At 41.6% G+C, this 24,499-nt stretch overlaps 1 protein-coding gene across 3 annotated transcripts in view; it reads right to left on the reverse strand.

Annotated features, from left to right (window-relative positions):
* The window catches only part of MCM9 (minichromosome maintenance 9 homologous recombination repair factor), a 72,560-nt gene that overhangs the window by 45,226 nt on the left and 2,835 nt on the right, over nucleotides 1-24,499 (reverse strand). For all 3 annotated transcript variants that reach the window (XM_090038603.1, XM_090038611.1, XM_090038619.1), the window contains exons 2-7: nucleotides 23,268-23,584; nucleotides 16,436-16,752; nucleotides 14,260-14,341; nucleotides 11,158-11,358; nucleotides 8,579-8,704; nucleotides 7,177-7,296 (exon numbers count right to left, since the gene is read on the reverse strand). In XM_090038603.1, coding sequence (XP_089894729.1) covers nucleotides 7,177-7,296; nucleotides 8,579-8,704; nucleotides 11,158-11,358; nucleotides 14,260-14,341; nucleotides 16,436-16,752; nucleotides 23,268-23,577 — 1,156 coding nt within the window. In that variant the 5' untranslated portion in view covers nucleotides 23,578-23,584. The remainder of the gene's footprint in view (nucleotides 1-7,176; nucleotides 7,297-8,578; nucleotides 8,705-11,157; nucleotides 11,359-14,259; nucleotides 14,342-16,435; nucleotides 16,753-23,267; nucleotides 23,585-24,499) is intronic.

Here is a 24,499-nt window from a genome sequence, read left to right on the forward strand (position 1 = left end):
TAATTAAGTTTGATTTGGTTTAATACTATGGTAATAAGGTTCCCAGTCCTCATACCACTGAAGTAAGATGCAATCAGAAGCTATCTACTATTAGTTCAAAGACTTCTTAAAAGAGATGAAAAGGAACTAAATTGAGCCATCATACCTACAAGATAGTGGCAGCTGAGTTAGTTTCACACAGTTAATCAACAAATCATCTCATTGCATAAGCTAGATACTGGACACAAGAAATTAGTGCTCCAAAGAACTCTTGCCTACTTTATGGAAAAATAGCAGCTATACAGGAAGAATTTGTGGAGCCAGTAAGACTTAATTGGACTGAAAAGTGTTTTACACTGTACAGTATAATCCTGATTGGTTTAGTTTCCCTTTCACATGATGCACTAACATCTATTATGGTTAAGTAAGCCAGGGGTTGTCAACCGGGGGTACTTGAAAAGACCTTGAGGGGTACAGTCAGGTGGGTGGAGATGGCATGCTGCAGCACAACATCTTGCACTGCCATGCAGGTGCTGCCCACTTGGCTGATCGCAGGGGTGAGGGAAGCTTGCATGCGGTGGCTGCCACCGCTCCATGTCTGGCCACATGCTACCTCCCATCCTGCTTTGTATCTGGCCGCTGGGGTTACGCTGATCGAAAAGGTTGGAAAACCCTAAAGTAGGCCATTACCTGCAGACAACCCCCCTGCCCCTCCCGTTTGATAAAAGCCGAAGAGCAATTATGCTCACTAATACTAGGCTCTCAAACCCCTGTTAGCAAAGCAGTCTTTCTAAGCCAGAGGCAGGCGATTATTTAGGCAGAGGGCTGCTTATTGAGTTTTGGCAAGCCATTGAAGACTGCATGACAGACTGCCAGGGGCAGATGAATATTAATTTTCTAAATTTTTTAGGACCCTGCTGGGCCAGATAGAATGGCCTGGCGGACCACATGTGGCCTGTGGGCCGCATTTTGCCCACCCCTGTTCTAAGCCCACAGAACAAAGCTTTAGGCTACCTCAGCCTTTAAATCCTAACAGTGTGAACTGGTCACTCTCAACCAGGGAGGAAGTGTGAGGAGATAAAGTGTGAAGGATAGATGTGGATAAGGACAGGCTTGGGCTCTAGGTTTGAGGAGATAAGCAGATAAGGCAGGCTTAGGCTCTCCCTGGCTGGTGACTCCCCCACACGCATTGCCCGCCCCCTCTGCAAGGAGGTAAGACCTGTAATAAATGTGTTAGTTTTTTAAATGAGGTGCCAATAAATTCATGTAAGTTATGGAGGAGTAACTGCAGTAAAAAGGCTGAGAACTGCTGTTGTAAAAAGATCACCTTTTTAATTTCACATCCCTCCACACAAATCACTGAGACTGAACCACAGCATCCTGAATGTTTCAAAAGTGATTCTCAGAACAGGACACGGAACAGAGATAGCTGTAGTGGGAGTGAAAATTATGGCAGTGGGAAGAGGCCACTCAATGCACATTCAGGCTGTGCGAAGCTTCAGGTGGTGATTTGATTTGGAGGAGATTCGGCCCGAATCGGTGGCCGAATCCTTGAATCCAAATTGAATTGGTACCAATTTAAAGGTCCAAATCGATTCAAAGCTCTGAATCAATTCAAAGCTCTCCAAATCTCTGATTCAGAGAGCTTTGATGATTTGGGCAGTCCCCGATGCATGCAGCAGGGAGCTGCAGCTGACTCCGAGCTGGTAAGTACTGGGGGGGAGGGGACCTTAGGGGAACCCTTGCCTGCTCCCCCAGCCCCCCCATGACTGCCCCCCTCCAGCTTGGTACTTTAAAAAAAAAGCCCTGGTGCTCATTGGGTGCTGCCAGACAGGGGGTGATTCCTGCTGCCCCATGCTACATGGGGGGCTCTGCTATGAGCCCCCCAACACTCCCCTGCTCCCCCAGGCCTTTAAGAAAAGAAAACGCTGAGAAAAGCCCTGGGACTCTAAGCGCTCCTGGTGCAGCCTCGGAGCTTCAGAGGCTTGTGCAGAGCCGCCCGCATGGCACGGCAGTAGTGATCACCCCTGCTGGCAGAAGCTGAGAGTCCCGGGGTTTTTTCAGTTTTTTTTTCCTTAAGGGGCTGGAGCTGGCCCGGGCAGGGCACCTGTAGGGGGGCTGGGAGAGCATCGGGGGAGGGGGCTTGTGCAGAGCCCCCCCACGCAGCATGGGATGGGGGCAGCGGGGATCATCCCCTGCCCAGCAGCACCCAATGAGCCAGGTTTTCTTTTTTTTTTTTAAGCAAGTGCCGGGAGCTGGGGCAGCTATTGCCAGGCTGGGAGAGGAGCAGGGGATGGGCCTGGCCTGGCTGATTTGCCCAAACTGAATCGGGGCAGTGATTCAAATCACCGAATCAAATCACTGCCCCCTGAATCGGCCAAATCCGAATCCAAAGCGAATATTAGCTGCTTCGCATATGCCTAATACACATACCACTTGAGATCTGGGGACACTATTTTCCACATGCAGGGGCATGCATTGCCATGGCAAAAATGGCACAAATTTGTGGCCCACATGCTCCTGTATGTGGGGCTAGTGTGTGGCAAATTGTCCTGGGTTGGGTAGGGTAGGCTGCATTATCTAGGATCCTGGAGGCCCTCCTGGGGCAGCAGTGGTGCTACTCTGGCAGGACAAGTTCCCTTTTTGGTGGCGCATGCCCCTGTTGTGTGCACCGTGCTGCTTTTTTAGCAGTGTTTTTTTTGATGCTGGGATCTGGTGTCAAAAAAAACAAAAAAAAGAAAACCACATTGCAAATTAGCAGCATAGTGAATGGGTGCATGTGCACCACGTGTGGTTTGTAGCACCTCAGACTGGTTTGCTGTGCTGCAAACTGCATGTGCATGCTCATCAGGATGCGCCCTGGGAAGCTTTCAACACTGTTCACCTGCTATAGGCAGGAGGAAAAAGCACAGCGCTACATGAATTCAGAACCCAAAGGTGTGTTGCTGCAAGTTGTCCCCAGGGAACCAAATGTCCACACCATGTGTGCAAACGACCAGAGTGATAGTGGGATGAGTTTTTCTTCGCACAAGCCCTACCTTTTTCTCTGCACACTATCTACACCAGACCACTTAGACAGGTAATGTGATACAGGCCCCACTGTTAAAAATAAGTGATGCATTTTGTATTGTCCATATCCTTTTCCAGATAGGGACAATTCCTTCACAAAGATATCATATAGCTTAGCAAAGGCAGACAAAGTATTGTTTAAAAGTTTAAAAAAAAATACTCCTTTTATCTCTGGCACAATAGAAAATTTCATTCTTCCTTCCTACAGGCACAGGGATCAATGCATTTATCTCCTGCCTGGATTACTGAGACTTGTTCTGCCTCCCATTCCTGTTATATATCTCCCCCCAACTTCCTCACTGCTGTAATCTGACTTTTCCAATAAATCCTGATGCATTTGCACTGAATATTTAGGACTTTAATCCTGATCTTCCAAGCCATCAATAGAATCAGGATTCAGGCATGGTAACTACCTACATACCTGTGATCACGACCCACCCAGACAGCTCTTATACCTGGTATCCAGCTCACAAAAGCTTGAACAAGCTTGGTGTAATGTTCTTATTCATGGGGTCTCAGCCGAGAAATGGGCTTCCAGAGGAAGACTGACCATTTTCTTATATAAAAAGGCTCCAAAACAATGGAAGAAAAAAAAAATCTATAATATACATACCAAGCAAAATCTCCTTTACCAAAGAAACTAATTTCATTCAGTTAACTGGGCAACTCGTATATTTACAGAAATAGGTGAAAAAGAAAATATATTTTAGATGTCTACATCACTGTCCTGCAACATCTCTCAACACTAGAGTGAAGAGCAATTTATTTTCTTAATAATCTCAGTTTGAAGGGAAGATTATACCACTAGTGCCAGCAATTTATCAGTTCCCTTCAGACTCATACTTTTGGTGTAGGGAGTGAGGTGTTTAATATAGGATTGATGCATTTGGTTTCTCTACCTCAAAAAGAATAAGTCTGGAACAATCTGTACTGTACAAGAGGACAGAAACTACATAATGTAAAATGTGTAAAACCATTAGAGAAAACATCATAATTTAACATTTCTCCATGCACAACCATGATGAACATCTGTTGGAGTTGGTGTGTAAAAAAGTGAGTTTACAAAGTCAGTATTTTTGGTATTGAAGTATAAACAGTTGGAAAAATATGCCACTGAAAATACCATACAAGACAAAGGATTCATTCTATGTTTTCACATACTAAAACTGAAGGTTAAAGATTCGAGCCATAGTCCAGCAACCAGTTATGTAGATGCTTAATTTTATGCACTTGAGCATTCCACTGGTAGCCCACTAAACTGCTCTTGATATATAAATTAACAGGAACTATTGGAAGGCCCTCACCTCCCCTATACCTCTTCCAAGTAGTTGCTTAGTAAACACTTACTCTATTTTGTTCATTTTACAGAAGAATTCACTCAGTTTAATAGAAAGGAAGAGATGCATCTACATCTTACTGATTCAATAAGTTCTTTTTCAGTATCTTCTTTCTCACATTAAAATGACAGAACCTTATTTCATCACCCTTCTTTCTATTATCCAGAGTTAATCACAGTATGTTAAGTATTTGTGGGTAGACCCTTTCACAACATTGACAGTATGATACTGGATTATGCTACACTACAGTTAAATGATAAATTCCAGCTTTGCACTCCACCAGTTTTACACTGTTACGTCTCTACCTGGTATGTCCTTTGAGAATGGTATATTTAATGGTTGATCTTAGCATGAAACTGATTCTTTTTCCTAATAATTTCCAGAAAAATCAACTGAGTTATTTGAAGATAACATTCCAAAAGCAAAAGGAAGGTTTACCTCTTCCATTCCTTTGGAACACTTACACTCAAAGGCCACGTCCAGATGTGCAGGGGCATGTGCCTGCAGCAGCACAAATTTGTGCTGCTTTGTGCCACAGCGCACACCCCTGCACGTGTGCTTTGGTGAGGAACAAACAGTCCTGCTTTGGGCAAAGCGCCCTTTTCGTGTTCTTCCTGGCTCCTGGAGTGCTGAAGCACCTGGGGCACAAATGAAATAGCAGAGATGCGCTGGCCAGTAGCCAGAGCATCTTCCCAGAGGACCAAGCCTCCATTTGTTCCAGTACATGCTACTGTAGCATGTGCCATGCCGCTTTTCTTGGGCTTTTTTTTTGCTACCAGGAAAATCTGGCAGCAAACTCTGCCCCCATGCTACAACTCTGCAGTGGGGGACACACTTTAATCATCTGGGCGTGCAGTGTGTGGTGCTGCAAAGAGGTTTGCGTACCTCAAGCTGCATGTGCCTGTATGGCTGGATGTGGCCAAACAGCTAAAATGTGGTTGGAAGGTAAATGATTTCCTTCTGTGGTATTGACCTAAGATTCAAACTAAGTAGGCAGCAGATTCAGTCAGCAGTTCTGAAGTTATGAGGGTTTGACTCTTAATTATACTAGGACCTTGTCCATAGGGAAATTCAGTGTGCAGTAAGCTAAACTCTGAATTTAACAGCACACTAACTACTTTCTCCTACCTCTTAATGTGAATACACATTGTCCAAGTCATAAAGTAGAAATTGTAGTGGCAAGGTACTAATTGCTTCAGATAGAAACACTTGTATTGTGCATTAAGAGCATCCACCCAAGGAGTTAGTGTGGAGCTGCTAGCATGCTGTGTATTCACCCTAGCTTAGAGCCCACTAACTTCCCAAATCCTAAATCTCTTTTCCCCACACAAGCATAGTTATGTGTCTAGATTTACTTCCAGATTTGCATTCATGGAGTGGTTCTTAACAGTTAAAGATGGGAAAATGGTGCCTAGACATAAGATTTTTGTGGACTCGTTTTCCTTCCTCTTTTTTTAAATAAAAAATTGACTGAGGTTTAACCATAGGTGGTATTATGGTGGTAGAGGACTTTTGCAAGGAGTGAAGCCCTTGAAGTGCTGAAACTTCACAAGCCACAAACCAATAGTATAGTAATCATGTTGCTCCAAGCTTGGGATGCAAACACAGTTTAATGTGACTCGGCATCCAACTATTGCTGGATATTTGTTCAATGTCTAGGACACCAGCTTACAAATAGCATTGTATGAAAGTGAGAGCTCTGGTAAATTAAGATAAAGCAGAGGTACATGCGCTTGGCTGGCATAAGACGATCATTACTGACAAATGGATCACAATATTTTACTTCAGGTCAGCATCTGACAAAGACCAGTTCCCTGAGAAACTATACATCAGCCTGGAGTACAGTTTGTTCTCAGTTCTTACCATGGATGGATATATTAAAGATCACCCTTGGCAGAAACCTTCTATGGCTTCTCTGCTAATAGGTTTGCCAACATTTTGAATTCAAAATCAGCAATACACTTATTTCATAACAAATCTTTTGTAGATGGGATGCACAATGGACAGAGAGATAAGGTACTAGGGAATATAGATATTCTTTTGCTTTTTCCTGTTTAAACACACTGCTGTTATCCAACGTTAAAAAAGGAGCAATGCAAAACAGAATAACACATTTACATTAAATACACCAGCTGAAATTCTTCGTATTATACCTGATTTGTGAACATACTGATAGTATAAAAGTTTGCTCAACCTCAGTAAATTTGCTATTTATATTGTCCTCCAGGAAGATTTAAGACATTGGGAACTTGGTTCAATTTGGAACAGTATCTAAATCAAAAAAAGTATGTTCTTGAAAAGCATCTTAATGAGTCAACGATAATGCCTTAGTTTAAGATATTGCTTTAAAAAAAGAGACAAACTTGGCATCCACTCAAAACACACTAAAGAAGAGAAAATAGGAGAAGTATCTACTATGATCCTATTCCATGAAAGTGTCATACACTGCCTTCTCTGGAGAAATGTCAAATTTGCCATCGCTAGGAAAAGTAATAAAAATACAGGCTCAGATTATCACCATGAAAACTGAGCAGGAGAGGCCTCTGGGCAAGACCCACTGAGTGTCCCCTAAAAAGGAAGCTCACTACAATCAACCTTTTAGTGCATAAAAAAAGCCAGTAGGGCCAGATTTCTATAGAGAACCATGCCAACTCTCACTTGTCTGACTCCATGGCATTTTTTTATATTAATATAATCAAACTAGTTTATGTTCTTGCTTATATATTCAATACCTCTGTCACTAAAATCACATTCCTAGGCACAAATTGGCACTAGTTGGAATATCAGATACCTGCACTTGTAGAACCAATCCCTGCAGTAAGCACCGATCGTGCCATAATCTTTACTGCATACTTCAAAAATTGAGATTTCCCTGTTCCAGGGTCTCCAACCAACAAAAGATGCGATTCACCTTGGAGGGAAAAAACCAGAAATGTACAAAATCTGACATTTCAGAGGAAATACACTGATTGCTACATTTAGAAAGACATGTATAGACATTAACTAAATTAATACTTTTAATCCTTGACATAAAATTTAGCTCTTCATACACAATATAATTGATAATTCAGTTGCAAGACTGCCATCTAGCATCACTCAGATATGTGATAAAATAGTATAATTCAGTAACTGCATTTAATCAAATTGCAATATTCAAATTCATTTCACATCATAACACAATTTTTTCCAAAATGATTAGATATCAACCCTTTTCAGAACACTTAGCACCTGGTTTTTGTATTTTAATATGCTTGTTTTGTAGACCTCCCACCCAATGAAGCAATCTGCTACTAGTGCTTAGTTATGATCCCATATTTAACTACTTATTTATTGCAGCAATAAACTAAACAATTCTTTACTTCCTAAGCAATACTTGCAAATGCTTATTTACAACTTCTACCATACTTGTAATTTAACAATATAAAGTAATTACAAAAGTAAATATTCTAGCTACTAACATATCCTTAAAGAGTTCTAAAATTATTTCACTGTCTTATAATACATTAATATGACTTAATTTTAAATAACTAAAGTTATAATTATAATTATTAGGCTTCTGAAAACTTTTTAAAAATTCCATGTTTTTATACAAACACCTATTATTTTAGAATTGTTTTGACCTACATAGATTATGACCTACATACCACCTGGCACAGGGCACAATTGCCATCCAACAACAGAAGGAGAATCAGCAGGCAGATAACTTTCAGTACAAGGTCCAAGAGAAATATACTACCAATCACAGATGAAAAAATCTGGCAATACGAAGTGACAAATCAACCCTTTAATTTTTCCTTTCAACACAGGGTAGAGATCCACACTATGGAATATTAATATCCCACTCTCTGATTTATAAAGTTAAAAAAAAGATGAAACCTCACTTATCTAAAACAATGGACTGAAGTACTTTATTTAATGGAGCAGTGAAAACATACTCTTACTTCAGGTTATCTTAGAAAAATAAAGAGGATATAAATAAAAAAGAAAAACAAACATTTCTTTTATTTCCCTGAGTTACACAAGATACAGATACTCAAGACTGATAAAATGTAGTTTTCACCCAGAAAAATGAAATGATTATGTTTCTACAACTTTACCAAACCTAATACCAATAATTGTTCTTTTTTTTCTTGCAAGGGACCAAGCACAAGGGAAGAAATGGACTTCACAGGATTAAAAACAAGAATACGAACCTCTCACTCGAGTTCCTACAGCATCAGTCCTTTGCACGCCTCCAGCAAGTACCATAGCAACAGCGAGCTTCACTAGGTATAACCCAAACACCTGAGGACACAAGCTAGCCAAGATTTCATTCCTCCCTAGAAAAGGTGTGAAAAAACAGCTCTCAGCACGATTTTGGAGCTAAATGTGATGTAAACACACATGCAATCCCCTCTCCTCTTGATGTATCACTCCACCCAGAGGTATCATTATTCCCAGTGGGCAATTTTCCTAACCAGAGAAGTAGTGTGGGCAGGGGGGCTTTATTTGGATGGGAACCAAATTCAAGATTCCCTTCGTAACTCAGCCCCTTAGAATATCCCTTTGAATCCTGGCACTACGGGCGTTTGCAGACGTAAAAAAATCAAACACCACAAAAAGAATTGATGCTTCACTTTAAACTCGGTACATTCCTGCACCAAGCACCGTGCATGCCCAGAAGAGACAGTGTGTTACTTCAACCCAGCTTGCCTGACATTTGTAAAGATTGGGTGCTTTAGTCAAGCTTTTTTGGCATGTTTATCTAAAAGCTGATTGAATACACCAAAAAGCCCTGCTGAAGTGCCCAAACTTTACAAGCACTGCAGAGCTGGGTTGAAGTAATGCACTGCTTTTTCTGGTAAAGCATGCTTCTTGGGTTGTTTTTTTTTTTTTTAACATCTGCAAGCAGCCATTGTGTTCAGTTAGGCACCATAAAGTCAAGTCCACAACTAGTGTAATCTGGTATTGCTCCACTGATTTAAAAGCAACTATGACATTTAATGCTCAAATGTAGTGTGTGGTAAAACTCAGTGAAGTCTCCTTCTGCATACTCTCTCAAGTACTACAGTGCTCCATCCTGATCTGATGACTGATGGCAGGGGAGAAAGGTGTGATGGAATCAGTTCTGCTCTGAAGCATTAACATTTATCAGAAATTGAGGTTCCAGTCTTACAGATGCTTCTTCACTGGAAGTGCACAAAGCCAATGCAACCAGTCGAGAAGCAAAGGCAGTCCCTTACATTTCTAAAATGGATTATTTAAACTTGGGTATCAAGTGTGTCAGAAAACTGGGCTAGTCATAGGTATCTGAAGTGGGACTGATATACAATTTAGGCATGCAGATCCAACACAGCAATCCTGGAAACCCCAGCCACCACCTAAACCCTGGAGTTGCTTTATCTCCCCAGACTCCTGAAGTTGCATGTGTTTGCATAGGCAGAACTGTCCCAGTCTTGACAGGACTGAGCAACTCAGTCCCTGCCTCAACTTAATTCTAACTAGGAATCAGAATGTAAATCTTTTTGCTACCAAAGTTTCCTCACAGGCTCAATTCAAGAGGCAGTATTAGAGTATGTATGATTAATGCACACAGGATCAGGCTCCTCACAGAATTTAGTGGTGGCCATGCTTTCTTTAAGAGACAAAAATAATAACGGGGCTACCACTTCTGTACAATTGGTCTAATGGCTGGAGCTCTCCTCTTTGGCCAGTGGTTCCCAACCTTTTTGGAGAGGGGAGGGGGGCTCCCCCATGCGCCCATGCTGTGCTCGGCAGCGAACCCTGAAGCGCTGCACATGGAAACACCAACAGCAAACCTGGAAGTGTTCATCTTGAACACTTTGTGACCCTAGGTTGGGAACCACTGCCTTAGGCAGTAGCAGACCAAGGTTCAATTTCCTCCTGTCTGAAGGGATAGGAACCCACATATCCAATACATCTGGAGAGTGCCCTAACCACCAGCTACAAGCTACTTTACATGGAAACACAGTCCATTCTGCTGAAGTTGTACCACTGTTCAGAACAGAAGTCAAGATTCATGTGACAAGAAGGAGCCTGACTCTGATGCCTAGTGGTCAGAGCACTTACCTTGGAGGGAATCCTGGGTTTCAGTCCTCACTGTCAAGATTATGTCTGTATTTTACATTAGTCATTGGTAAAATACAGTAAGAATCCTTGGACTATACAAGATCTGGCCCCCACAATTCCTTCTGCATGGTGTAGTTTTTTCTTGATTATAAAACTCCTTTGTTCCCCTCCATATCATACACATATAATTTGATGCTCATACTGACTCCTTGTAAAAGGATGTTACATAAAACACTCTGACAAGTACAGTGGCACAAAGCTCAGAAGAAGAAAAATCATGGTAGTACATTTTTGGTGTGGATTTCAAGGACATAATACTTTTTTCAACTAATAATAGTAACCAAAAAAAGCGAATTAAGTAAGAATTTATATCTCATGTTTGAAAATTATGTATAGCAAGAAATTATTTCTCAAACTGCCATGACAAGACTGACAGACATAATAGGTAATTTAAAGTAAAATTAAGTTCCTTGGAGTTCTGTCCTCTTGGCCTGAGATAAACTCTGATAGATTAATATAGGATTTGCTATTTTGATACTCCTTAAATGAATGGGAACCAAATGTGCTCTCCTCCTCTGAAAACCTGCCCAGCATTCTCCAAAGAGGTCTGCTGGATGGGGGAGGAAAGCAAAAATACTGTCAATAACATAATGTTGCCTCCGCCAGTGTCTGCACACAATGTTGAAAATGTTAATCTACAAACCTGCTAAGGGATTACTCTTATGTTTTTCCCAGAAGTCTTCAAATTCCTTGCGGACCTCCTCATCAATTATAACTCCTGCTAGTTGTTCATTATTTACTTTAATGTAATTGGCTTTCAAAACAATGTCAAGGTCACAGCGCGCATCCTGATGGAAGGGTTTCCATCTCTGCATTACCACTCCATACACTGTGATGTCATCACCTGGGTGTAGGGACAAAAATAGTCACAATAACATCCCAGTTAGTGGATGCAGACATCTCAGCTAACATCTAAATTAAACATATAATAAGGTAGTTTAGAGTAGACCACATAATGAGGTAGTTTATCAACAGTAGAACAGCTGTTGATAAAAGGGAAAAATGGAATTACTCAAACTACTGTAGGTCTAAAACAGACATTTTTACCAGGATTTTTTATGTCTACAAATAAGATATGGAACAATTATTTTGTATTTTTAAATACTGAAAATCTAAAGCAAACAAAAGGAACAGGTTAATCCTTCTTAGGAGTTGTAAAAGTACTGTTGGGTTAAAAACACATTTTTCTTCCCTATCTCACAAACAGCATTGACAGTCATGACACTTGTTTCCTTTTTCCAGTTTTCTTATCTTATGTGAATGAAGTGAGAAGAGTCATGGCAAGTTTTATCTGGATCAGTATCATTTTCAGATTATCATGCACTAGTAGGACACTTCCATATATTATTATTAATAGAACCTATTCAATTGTGTTAAAAGAAACTTCAGCTGAACTTACTAAAACAAAAATGGAAACAACTTTGCTTTGACAGAGCTCTGTGGATAGTTTTAGTAAACTGTCACAGGGCGCGGTCCCAGGAGTGGCCATGATCTCTCCTGGCGCCCCCTACCGTGCCAAGTTGGTGTCAATGCACCCTCGTTCTCGCCCACCATGTCTTTGATGACAAAAGTATTAAGGGAGGCTGCCTTTTGCCCCCTTGGACACAGTACCCCTGATGTATCCCAGTTTGAATCCTGTCTTAGCAGACCCCGTGAATTAAAGCCTCAAGGGCTACGTGTGGCTCCTACCACCCCTAATACCACGCCCCAAGCCTCTCAGATGTACCGGACGTTGTCTTGTCAAAATCCCTTGCCGCGCCCTCACGGCGCCCCCTTGCTTGCCTATCGCCCGTGCCCTTGCAGACACACTTTGGGCTCATCTCAATCGCCCTCCCTGGGGCCTTTCTCTGTGCTCCCCGCGGACGCTCTTTGGCCTTCGTCGTGGCCGCACCCTCACTGGGGTTCTCTCTCTCTCTCAGTTCTGTCTGCACTGGGACCTGTCTCCGCGATTCCCGCAATCAAGGCTCAGGTGGCCGTAGCCATGCCTGGCCCCCAAATTCCCCTCTTGGGGCTTCTAGTCCTATGCGCCCGCCCTGGGGCTTAACGCAAGCACCCTCTGGGCTTCTTGCCAGTGCCCACTCTGGTGCTCCTCACAATTGGGGCTCAGGTGGCTGTAGCCGTGCCTGGTCCCTAAATCCCCTCCTCGGGTCTACGATTCCTATATGGCTCAGGCGGCCTTGGCCTTACCTGGCCCCCAATGCACTGTGCCCCTTCTTAGGGCTCTGGGGTCAGTGCACCCCTAGATGCGGTGCCCTCTCTGGCACCGGGGTTCCCACACCGTTGTGGAGCCCCTAATGAGGCCTCCTTCCAACCCCTATTAGCCTCACCCGATCCTCCGGTGTAACAACAAAGCAAAACCATAAGCCAATTGGCTACAACTCAAACTAAGCCTCCTGGCAGCATGTAAACCTCTATGCCGCCTGGCTAATCATCAATCAGATCCCTACCAGGGCTTTCTCCTCCCAGTATCCTCGAGCCAAAGCTATTCAGGCCATCAAGCTGCCTACTCCAGCAGAGCTCCTTCTCCCATGGATGTTAGTGGGGAACTGCCTGCTTGGCCTCAGCCTGGCTGTTTATATAGGCCAGGCCCTGGCCCCTTCCGGTCAGCTGACTGAACTGTGGTTGCCCCAGCAACTGGCACCTGTACCTTTCCCTAGGAGCAGGCACTTCAGTGCCCTGCGACATAAATAATTCCAGTTTTGTGGGTTTTTTTCTTTTGTTTTCATTATCCATATTAAATTATGAGTATAGTTAGTCAGAAAACTCCACTTTGGTTAAAAGAAAAAAGAAACTCATGCTCTTTTGTTTTGGCATAGACAGGTGAAATTCTATGTACTGTAACTGTTTGCCTTCTGATAGTACAATAATTCTGTACTTCTGTCATTCCTCTCCTTCATTTTTTTCTTTAAGTTTACCAAAATCAAACGTGCCCACTGATGCCTGGAACATTCCCTCATATCTTTTAAATAAATTAGATGTGGCATTAAAAAATTAAGGCATTAGAAACAAACAGAAAAATGCCACCAACTAAATATGAGACCTAATTTTTTTCTCAGCTAATTAGGGGATCTACTATCTTGGCTCAGACTAACAGTCTATCTAGTTCTGTTTCCCTTCTACAAGAGTGGTCAATACCGATCAAAAACCTTGGCCAAAGTGTTGCTTTGAGTTAGGATGATTAATGCTGAATGCAGTATTTCTGATATAAGTTTACAGAACTAAACTGTAATGTTTTGAATATTATTTCCCATTCTTTATGCAGCTTAATATTTCTTACTTTTTTTGACTGTCCCTACAGGCTAAGCAGGCATTTTGTTTGTTGTCCTTTTTACATGGTAAGCAACGGTACATGGCTTTCCAAACCAAAGAGGAGAGGTGCACCACACCCTGGGTCAATTTGGCCACGTGTCCCAAGGCATCTAGTTCTGTACACATCTAATTTAACATTAACAGGTCTCAAAATTTTTCTGAAGGCTGTGAAACACTGCACAACAAAGGCAAGCTGCCAAAACATCATGATGTCATATATGGGAATGATATTTTCTATAATAGTATTAAGTTGTCAGATTAAGACACTGAGTTAACACAACAATGCTGTGGCATACAAGCTTATCCCATCAGACAAGTCCTCAAAACTAATGGCTGTATTGGAGATGCGGTCTTTCAAATGAATTACAAGGTTCAAAACATTCTAGGTTTAATCAAAAAAATATATAACTTCAAAAGGGAATATTTCAGTCCTCACCAGACTTGCAACTATCAACTAAATCATTTTCCAAGACAACCACCATAGAGCGAGGAATGCTTCCAACAGATAGTCTTTGAACCTAGGAAACAAAAACAAAAAATTATGTATTTTTCACAGGTATACCATCTAACAACCATATACTGTTGCTTTAGGTTGCAAAGGAACCTTTGGCTTGTGCACCAGTAACCCATCTTCCTTTCCCCACAGAGGTGGTCATCGCAGAATTTACATAATGAACCTGCTACTTTTTCAAGGACTTCAATGGAAATTTGCTATCAACAACGACAAAAACAGAATAGGGTCTTAGATTATCCACTGGCACCTGTCTTCTGAGGTGCCAAATGGCTTCAATGTCTTGTTGGAAGGAGCTCTACCTGAGCAAGGTCATTTTCAAAAACTGAACTTACCAACTGAGAATTTCTTTAGGCGTATTTTCAATAAAAAAAAAAGTACAGGCATTTATTCAACAATAAATACAGGCATGAACACCTCTCTAAAAAGTAAATGTCCCCCCACTCTTAAATTATATATGGAAAGAGGACCTAATGATACACGTATTTGATCCAAGCTTTCAGATTTGCAAAAAGTTTACACGTGGGTCTGCTCCCCCGAAAAAATACCAGCAGGGGAAAACAACTCAAACACAACGAGAAGAATACATATTGACAAGGATGTCAGTAATTGTTGTACTTATCTTTTCCTCCAGGGAACAGCCTATGCAATCTTGTCATAATCTATTTCTGTCTAAATCATTTTTTTCCAGCTACACACAAAATCCTACCATAACGCTAAAATGTACACTATAGACAGAACAACAATCAGTAGTACCTTTTCTTTCACAGCAAAGGCTTATCCATATTAGGATTATAGATTAATTTATTCTCTGGTGCCTGGAAACTATTTCTATATTTTTGTCTCACATAGGAGTGCTACAGGCAGTGGATATTGGTAGCAAATCCATGGATTCTGGCAGATATCTCCTATACACAGGGTCAATTCACCCCTGGTTTAATTCCACTGACTTTTTCATACCATCAAAGAATCTGTCTCCACAATGCAGATATTTTGGGGGTTCAGTAAAAAGAAGGGAATTAAAGTCCTAATAAAAATTAACTACCTTAAACGAGAATAAAATGAATAAACAACTTGGGAATCATGCAATCAGAAATATTTTTACTCCCTCACTCACTGGTTATTCTTAAATTTAAAACATTTTTTTATTTCATTCCGCATAGTTCTGTTTTTGTATATATGATGTTCTCACACATATTACTCTGAACCCTCTTATTTTGGAAAACCTAAAACAAGTCAATTAAAGAAAAAGAATTATGAATAAGTTACCGTACAGAACCAAGAAATACAAAATAAGAAAGACATTAACTACAATGCATCTTATTTGTTTTCACATTCCGTAGAGCTTAGACTTTTTCAGCTCTTTGGACTGGGTTGGTTGGCACTGAAAAAAATATCTCCCCATTGTACTTAACTTTCTCAGCTAAACAAAAGTCTTGGACATTCACTTAGGGCTAACTGTTAAACACAGGAATACATATTGCCTCAGACAACAAAACATCTAGTAACCACTTGTGAATGTGAGTACAGACTGACAGGCACAGATATCTGTAGATATGCTAAGATGCAGCAGTGCTAATACAGCTGGCATTTACTAACACAGAGCTAAATTGATTCCAGGGGAGCCATCTCAAACATCATTATCTCACACATACAATCTACGCATAGTTGGCTCAAACAGACAATTTGCATGTAGTGTTATACGTTTTGAAAGCCCCATGCTTTGGATGTGGATATTGTGATGCATAAAAATAACTTCATTTACCTAGTACAGGAATTTTAGTAGCTATAAGCTTCATTTTTCAGTTCTTTAACTTAAAGAGTCTGACCAACAAGACAACACTGCCCTCCCACTGCAGCAATTGTTTTAAATAACTGTAAATAGTTTACAACTTTTCTAGTTATGATGGCATCTTAACAAACTTATTAAATGATCAAGGGACAAATTCACTGTTGACATAAGCAGGTGCAGTTCCACAGAAGTTAATGGGTTTGCACTAGCTCATGACAGTAGCAGATAAGCCCACACTGCTCTGCCTATAATTATTTTTTTATTGCATTCTTTTTTTTGTTTTAACAACAGCCACCCTCAATATTTTACCTGTTCTTGAATTTTGATTTCTTGATAGTCTCTGCAACTGGTGGGAGCAGCGTTTGTTCCTGAGAGACAAGTGAATTTGGATGAGTTGCAGCCTTCTTCATTTGGGCAGGCTGATGGACGACAGAAAGCATAGTACTGCTCAAAATCAGCCCTTACAACAAATATATGTTTGCATTTATTACATATATAATTCCGCTCGAACTCCAGGACCTTCACTAAACTAGTACGAATAACAGTACCAGTAACAGACAAGAAGTGACCCACGTCTCTGGTTTTAGGGATATGTTCTCTGGTTAGCTCTGGACAAACAGGCAAACCTGTCAATAAAGATATATAAAGTATTAAGAGCATGAAACTAAATTTACAAATATGTAAGGTGTATGTATGTTAGCTGCTCAGGGAAAAAGATACTTTCTCAATTGGAAAAGGAGCGAGAAGGAATAAATACAAGATAGACACATTAACAGTCATAGTCACTTTGTTAATCTGACACTATACTACTCACAAATATCGAAACACATTAAAAGATTAACACAGGACACAAATATAATAGCATTATTACCCTATTTTTACAAGCTCTAAATAATAATTCATAATGAACAGTCTGAAATATTTTTATTTTTTCTGTTCATGAAATACCTGCAAACAGATCCTGGTACCCTCAAATATACTCACTAAATTGAATTATTCAATGACCTTCTAGTGAATTTGATTTACTCTTCAGCATCCTATTTGTAATATGAAATTTGAGTTGTGCTGTTTAGCTGTGATCAGGCCCATAAATCACGTTTCTCTGATTAAAGAAGCATAATTCATAATCTGGTGCGAACACTCAGACAAAGTTAACTTAAAATTCATGTGAACATTTGCTCTTACAGCTCGCTTTCCATGAAGATCCATATCAGTACGAATTACTTTCAGAAGAGCTGCTGGAAAGTTAACTTAAAGAGATTATGAATGCAACCAAAACAAGTTTACTTACTAGTTCAAATATACGTGACAGAATATTTTTGCGGTACTTGCCCCTTCTAATTCCACCCTAACAGTCAGTTCCATTTACTTGTACTACACCCTCCTTTTAGCTGTGCATAAAGCACTTTGCACCATATATCCCAAAACTTTCAAAGCAAATCTGTTCAACATTTTTGATTTGAAACAACATCTTTCATTTAAAATCTAAGCAAAATTTAGGGAAGGGAAGGGTGTTAAAAAGGACTGCAACTAGAGTTTAATTAAAATGTTTTGGGTTGACCCAAAATAATTTATTTCAGCATTTTTGTTTCACTGAGACAATCCAATCTTACCCTTCCTCCCTCAAATTTCTTTCCACCAAATTAAAATTCCATTCTTTTATAGCTCTACTTTGGCAAAAAAAAATTTTTTCCAGCAATAAGTGTGATTTCGATGACATTTATAAAGCATAGCATATCTGACACCAGAGAGGGAGCGACAGCATTTCAAGTGGCTGATGCACATTTATACGGCATGATTGTGAGTGACTATGAGAAGTGCAGAGAGATTGAATTTGGAAGCATGTCAGTCAGTTGTGGTCTGTCTAAGCTCAGCAGGCCCACTGGGATACTTTGGTTGAGGCATACCAGCTTCCATAGCCAACACCATTACAAGGGAGCAATGTGGCTAGCATTCTTGTCCAGCTGCTTCAGACTCTCTTGCCCAAGGAATATATTTAGAGTAACAGATAGCCTCCACTCTGAACATTTTACACTGTTTGCCAAACTCTTCATCTGATCTATACAGGTGACCTTGAATGAGTTTTAGTAATGTAATGAGTTTTAATAATAATGTAAATAGTTCAACTTTACTTGACTGCTTAGCCATTGAGTGTACACTGGTGTCCAAGCTAGTGGTAATTAAGCAAAAACTCCATTATTTGTTAACAGATATCCAGTGAAATAAAATTTACATGCAAACCTCTATAATACTAAAGTTCAAGTGGATAAGTGCATCTTGTAATTTCCCCAGAAGCAAGAGGAACTTCTACAGCTAAGCATCTTCTCTCTCAGTCCAATGCACCAGAATACCAGGGCGTATGCCAAGGCTTCTCTCACCCCCTCTGAGTAGAAAGGGCCTTCACCCAATTTTGAATTCCTGCAGATCCTTTTCTAGTCAAGATTTATGTCCTTGATGCACTGAGACCACATTTTCAAACACAGCACTAACCACACTACTTTTCCTCACTGCCATCTGAAACCTTACACGACAGATCCATCAGATCTTGCTTAGGCTTCTTCCTAGTGACTCCACAGAAGGAGATGGGCCATATCCTTTCCCTTCCCACCCTCTTTGGAAAAAGAATGAATAGTCTTCACAAATGGAATTAGAGTTTCCAGAGCCCTATGCCCATTAAATGGACAGTAGCATTCTTACGAAATTAGGCTGAAAGAACCTTTGGTCCTTCAAACTACTCTTTCTTTCTGCAACAGTAATAAACTTTCTGTAGGTGTGGTCTATCCCAGGGCTGCTCAACCCTCAGCCCATGAGGCAGATCTGGCTCACAGAACCATACTATATGGCCTATGCTGTTCCCCTTGTGGCTGAAAATTTGGCAGCCAGAGAATGGCTACAGCTAACTACTGTTCCCCTGCTATCAAATTTCCAAACATGGAAGGAACCCCATGGGCCAGAAAGCATGGCCTTGATTGAGCTAAGTGGGGCGGCAAGGAGGCATGCGGGAGTGAGCAAAGCGGTGCAGGACTGAGTGGGGTGGCACAGATGCATGCGGGGCTGAGCCAGCTGGTGTGGAGTTAAGTGAGGCAAGGCCAAGCACAGTGGCATGGGACATGATCCTAGCACATGGGGCTCAATCTGGCCCATGGATCAGCTGTGTGCCATTTATCCATCCCAGGGGCCAAAAGATTGAGCACCACTTGTCTACCCAGAAGTTATTATGCCCAGACCTTCAACTGTATCTTTTGTATCTTAGTGTGTAGCCTAAGAGCATGTCAAAGAATAAAAATGTTCATTTTAAATCTAAAAGCTAAGCCAGATCATTAATAAACAGATGTAGAAAAAACATTAATTCATCCCTACTGTTACAAACACAGGGAGAAGCATCACAATAGCTGATCTTCAAGGGGTAGCAAGCAGGAGGCTATGCATCTTTTTTTACCTCCCATAATTGTTGGTTGTATAAAAGCTACATAAATCATAAAATAAATGGAAAACTTTTATTTTTTGCTAACGGAGCTCACATAATAGAATTACAGGAATTGCAGTTCAGATTCTATTCTTTGATATACATATTATAATGACAATAACTGTGAAATCAAGCTCATTTGAGGGAAACACCAGATATACAATACAACTCAGATTCTTCTCTCTCAGCACTACTAAAAGATTAAATAGATATTGATCATCCAAAGCGAGGGATGTAGTGGTTCACTACGGTGCAGTGATAAACAAACCCTGATGAATATCACTAAGGTCTGACAGATTCTTCAGAAAATTTTGATAACAAGATGAGAATAATACTCAAAACCCACTTATTATAGGTTGATGGATTTCAGTGCAGTATGTCACCATATCACATAAGTCACAAAACAGCTCCTGGGAAACGAATATAAATGGAAACTGAACCACTTAGCTCAGTTTCCTGAGTGTCCTTCATATACAATAGCCTAGCATTTTAGTAACTTTTGGAAAAGCTGCTTTCACACCTGGCCACAACCTTGGTAACAGATTTGCTGTCATGTTACATTGTGACAAAAGGGATGAAACTTGCTTTTATTGTTGATCACTTCTCTCAACAATGTACCATATTTTCTCATATTCTACATGCCCCCAAATAAGACATGCCCCCTGTTTGTGGAAGACAGAATGGAGAAAGAAAGATTTTTCTGGAGTCATAGCTGAGCATATGAAAGAATAAATCCTCCTGGAAAAACAAAGTGTCCAGGAAGTGTGGCATTCCAGGAGACAGCCTGGGTGAGGCAGCAGGAACTTCTTGGTATGGCAGGACAGCAGCGAGGCCCCAGACACTTGCAGGGGCAGAAGCAAGACTGTTACTTCTTTATATAAGTTCCTATAATCAGGGGTGTCAAACATATGGCTGGATCCAGCCTACAGAATCACTCCATCCACCCTGCTGGTAGTCCAGCAGGCTACCAGAAGTTGGGGGGTGTTGCCTGGCACAGAATAGGGGTCCCTGGATCCCAAAGAACATGGTCATAGGTGGCAGCCCCCCAGACCTGTGCTGCCACTCAAACACAGTTCTGTGCTGCTATGCAAATGCAGTCCCACACTGCTGCAGGCCTCCGGATGAGTACTGCTGCCTGAACATGGCTCCGTACTGCCTAGACCCACTGTAGTTGCTGTTGGCCCCACAGATCTGGCCCTGGAGGAACCCCTGCAGTCCAGATCCGGTTTGGGACCCCAGGTGAGTTTGGCACTCTTGCTGTAAATAATAAAGTATAGATTCTACACCATATATTAAAGATTGCATGCAACAGCTCACTTGCCCTGAGCCGGCTCAATTGCTGCTTCAGGCACAAGTGATAGTGTTTCACCAATAGATACTGCAAGTTCTTCAGTGGCTGTGAGAAAGTTAACACTGGACTCTCTCCCTCTACCTGCTCGATCACAAAGAAATGGCGACTATCTGAGCACAGTGTTTGTATGCTTCTATTTACGCAAAAACAAATCAGCTTCCCTACTTAAGAAACATACTCCAGTTTTGGAGGGGTGACTCCAGGGCTAGGGACAGACATTACACATAAACCGGTTTAAGTTATCAGAAACTGATTTAAACCTGTAACAGAACAGAAGTACAGTGTACATAAACCAGTTTCAAAATGGCTAAAACCAGTTTGAGATAAACCTGGTTGAATGTAGTATCAGACTTAACTGATTTGGGTCAAACTGGTTTATGCAATGTCTGTACCAGACCCCTTGCTAGTTTAAGTTAAACCAGAGTCCCTCAGCATGCTCTCTGGGCTAGGCTCTCTTTGCCATTAAGGCAAAGTGGGCAGGGAGGGGGCTAATTCTTCCCCTTGCCCTCACTGCAGTGGTCCCTGGGGGGCAAAAGGTATAGAGGGAGGGATTAACCTCATCCCTGCCCCCTTCACCTTAATGGGGTAATGCCGGGATGGCGTCTGGCCATGTCCCGCTGCTAGAGCAGGAATGGGATACGAGAGGGCAACAACTGCTGCCAGAGTGCTCAGGAGGGGGTTTATTCCCCCTGCCCCTTCCCTGTCTCACAGGCAGGGACTGTAGCTGTCCCAGCATGGCCCCATTAAGGCTAAGGGGGGGCAGCCCCACACAGCCTCCCCCTTTCCTTCCTGCCACATGGCAGTGGGGAGCAGGGGAGGAAAAAGAGGAGGGGAAAAAGTACCCCTCCAGCTCTAAACAGAGCCCTGCTCCCAGGGCAGGGAGGGGAGGGAAGCAGGGGGATGAGTCCCCCTCTGGGGCCGGACAGCCCTGCACAGAGTCCCCCTTCCCACCCTGTGCCAGCGGGGGAGGGGAGGGGGCATGGAGAAGAAGGAGGAGCAGGAAGAGCCCCCCTCCCTACCCCATGGCCATGGGGGAGAGGGAGGAGGGGGAAGAATCCTGCTTTGGGGCCACAGAGTGCTCTGTGCCTGGATTCCTCCTGGCAGTAAGGGAGCTGCTGGAGTGGGCAGAGCTCTCCCCTTTCCCCTTTTCGTTCCCCTGTCTTCCCTCCAGCCACAGGGGTCTGGCCATGCTCCCTCTTCCCCCACTCTCCAAACCCTGCAGGCCAAGGTTTGGGTTTAAACACTTCCTCAGTCTTACTCAGGCCTACCAGGACCTGGCCATGTGCCCACTTCTGCCCAGCTTCCCTATGAAAGGGAAGGGAGGGCTGCTCTAGCACCCGCGGGCTTTTGGCTTGAGCCACTGCAGACATGTACCTGCATTTCTGAAATGAAAACAGAATGTCTATCCACTTGCAAACTGGTTCAATCTTTCCAGGTTAGACTAACCTACAAAGATGGAATCAATTCAGGCTTGGGCTTTTTAAATGTCTGTCCCTAGCCTAGAGGAAAATGTCTGGATCTGGCATGTTGAGTGAATACAGCTTTCTGCCTTAAGAGCCACCAGTTTAGGGTAAGGCTCCATCTGCATCACAAATACCAATTTATGTCAGAAGAAAAATTAGAATACAGTTATCCTCCATAATGGAGAAAATGTAAGTCTGTTTTGTAGTGTATATTAGCTCCTACCATATCCCAAAATTGTACAAAAACACCTGTAGCAGCCAAGCTACTAAAGGAATAAAGAGGGACCAAAAAAAAAGGTATAAAACGCACACCATCTACAGAATACCCTACTATTTTTATGGAGTGCTCTCCCTATCAGCTGCAGACTCACAGGGTTTCCTGTCCCCTAAACCTGACAGGTAAAATGGCACAACAAATAGGCCTGTCCCCTGAACCTGCAATGAGCTCCAAGCATCAAGGCAATATACTGTAGTAGACAGTAACAATAACTGCTTTTCTATACTGGTCTTCAGAACTTCAAATGCTACTTTGGCTATTTAACTACTCTAACCCTACCAACCTTTGTATCTTTCGAAGTTTTTTGTTCTCTCAGTGAAGCTTTATAGAATAAATAATGACTTGCTGAAAGTGTTTTTCTCTCTGTGTTAACATATGCTGTAGTTTCTGCTTTCTTAAATACATATCATCAGTTCTTTCTTGACTTTAAATATGGACATTGTAAAAATAAAATCAACTAGCACACAGTAAGTTTTCCCACCAGACAGTCCAATAATTACTACTAGACAGCATATAGTAGAATTTTTTTTGAGTAAAAGATAGATCTACCACATATCGTGGAATTACACATATAAATGACTCACCTGATATCCTGACATGAAGATTCTGCTTGATGCTAAGACCATGATTCTGGGAAGTGGGCTGCAGAGCCACCAGAGCTGCTCTGCGTAATGCATTGTCAAAAATAGGGAGCACTTCATTCGGAAATGCATTGAAATACTCTCCAATTTCCATATTGGTCTCAAAAAGAGTCAGGGCATCAACAACTATCGGATAATGTTTCTCATCATCTTGCTCTCTTAAGATATGCAAAATGTCATTTTTGTGATGTTCCAAAACGTAGGATTCAAACACTTGTCCAATTAGGTTTACTTGGTCAGTGTTCAATAACATATTGAACCTATGGGCAGAAAAAAAAATTAATATCCCCCAAAACAAGTCCAACCTTTTTTTAATACACTTGCTAAGGCCACAAGCCCAGAATGTAATCTATTTTTAATTTACAATAAATAGATTGCATGTCAAAACAAAAGTAAGACTATGCAAGATTGTGTCTTATTTACTAGATTGCAATATAGATGCTCTGTAAAGTGCTTTGAAATTTGTGAATGAGAATTACTGAACAGCAAGTATGTATCAACTTTAGCTAAGGGGCATAGTCTAAGCTCCTTATGCTCTTATTTAACTTCAAACATTCTGCATCTATCTCAAGTTTCAATGGGTGACTACTCTTGACCCCAAGGCAGCCATTCCCATAGCATGGGTTGAAACCTCAAATGGTGTCATGAGCCTCACAGAACTTCAGTTATAGCAGTCAGGCTTTTTCTAGGAGCAGGGTCACAAGAAGACTCACAGTGGGACTTCCCACTCTAGAGGAGATTGGGAACCACTGCTCTAGAGGCCCCTTTTCTAACTGAAATTATACACCAGCTTCAAGAGGCCTAGTCCTGTGGTACTTTGTCCTATATTTGTGGGATTGGGGCCTTAAAATTTAAAATTTCTCAAGGTGGAGATTGTATCTTACCTACAGATACAAACTTTCCCTGTAGCTGTGGATAAATGGTTAACACCTTAAGTTATAAATACTCCCAAGCTATAACCATAAAATAAACCAGTTAAAGCAGCAGTTTGCAGTGTTTACGCTCTGATGTTTTCCTTAGAGGCAGAGGTCAGGGTAGAGTGGCACCTTAAATATCTAAATCAGAGATGCATGAACTTTTATAAGCATGGTGGCTTCTTTCACCAGGTGCTGTGAAGAGACTGCAGGCCTTTTCACTGCTTTCAAGCGATCGTGGGCCAGTGCCCACTGAGAAAA

The sequence above is a fragment of the Crocodylus siamensis genome, chromosome 1 (genome assembly GCF_052110815.1).
Source record: "Crocodylus siamensis isolate JL-2025a chromosome 1, ASM5211081v1, whole genome shotgun sequence".
NCBI classification, from domain to species: Eukaryota; Metazoa; Chordata; order Crocodylia; family Crocodylidae; genus Crocodylus; species Crocodylus siamensis.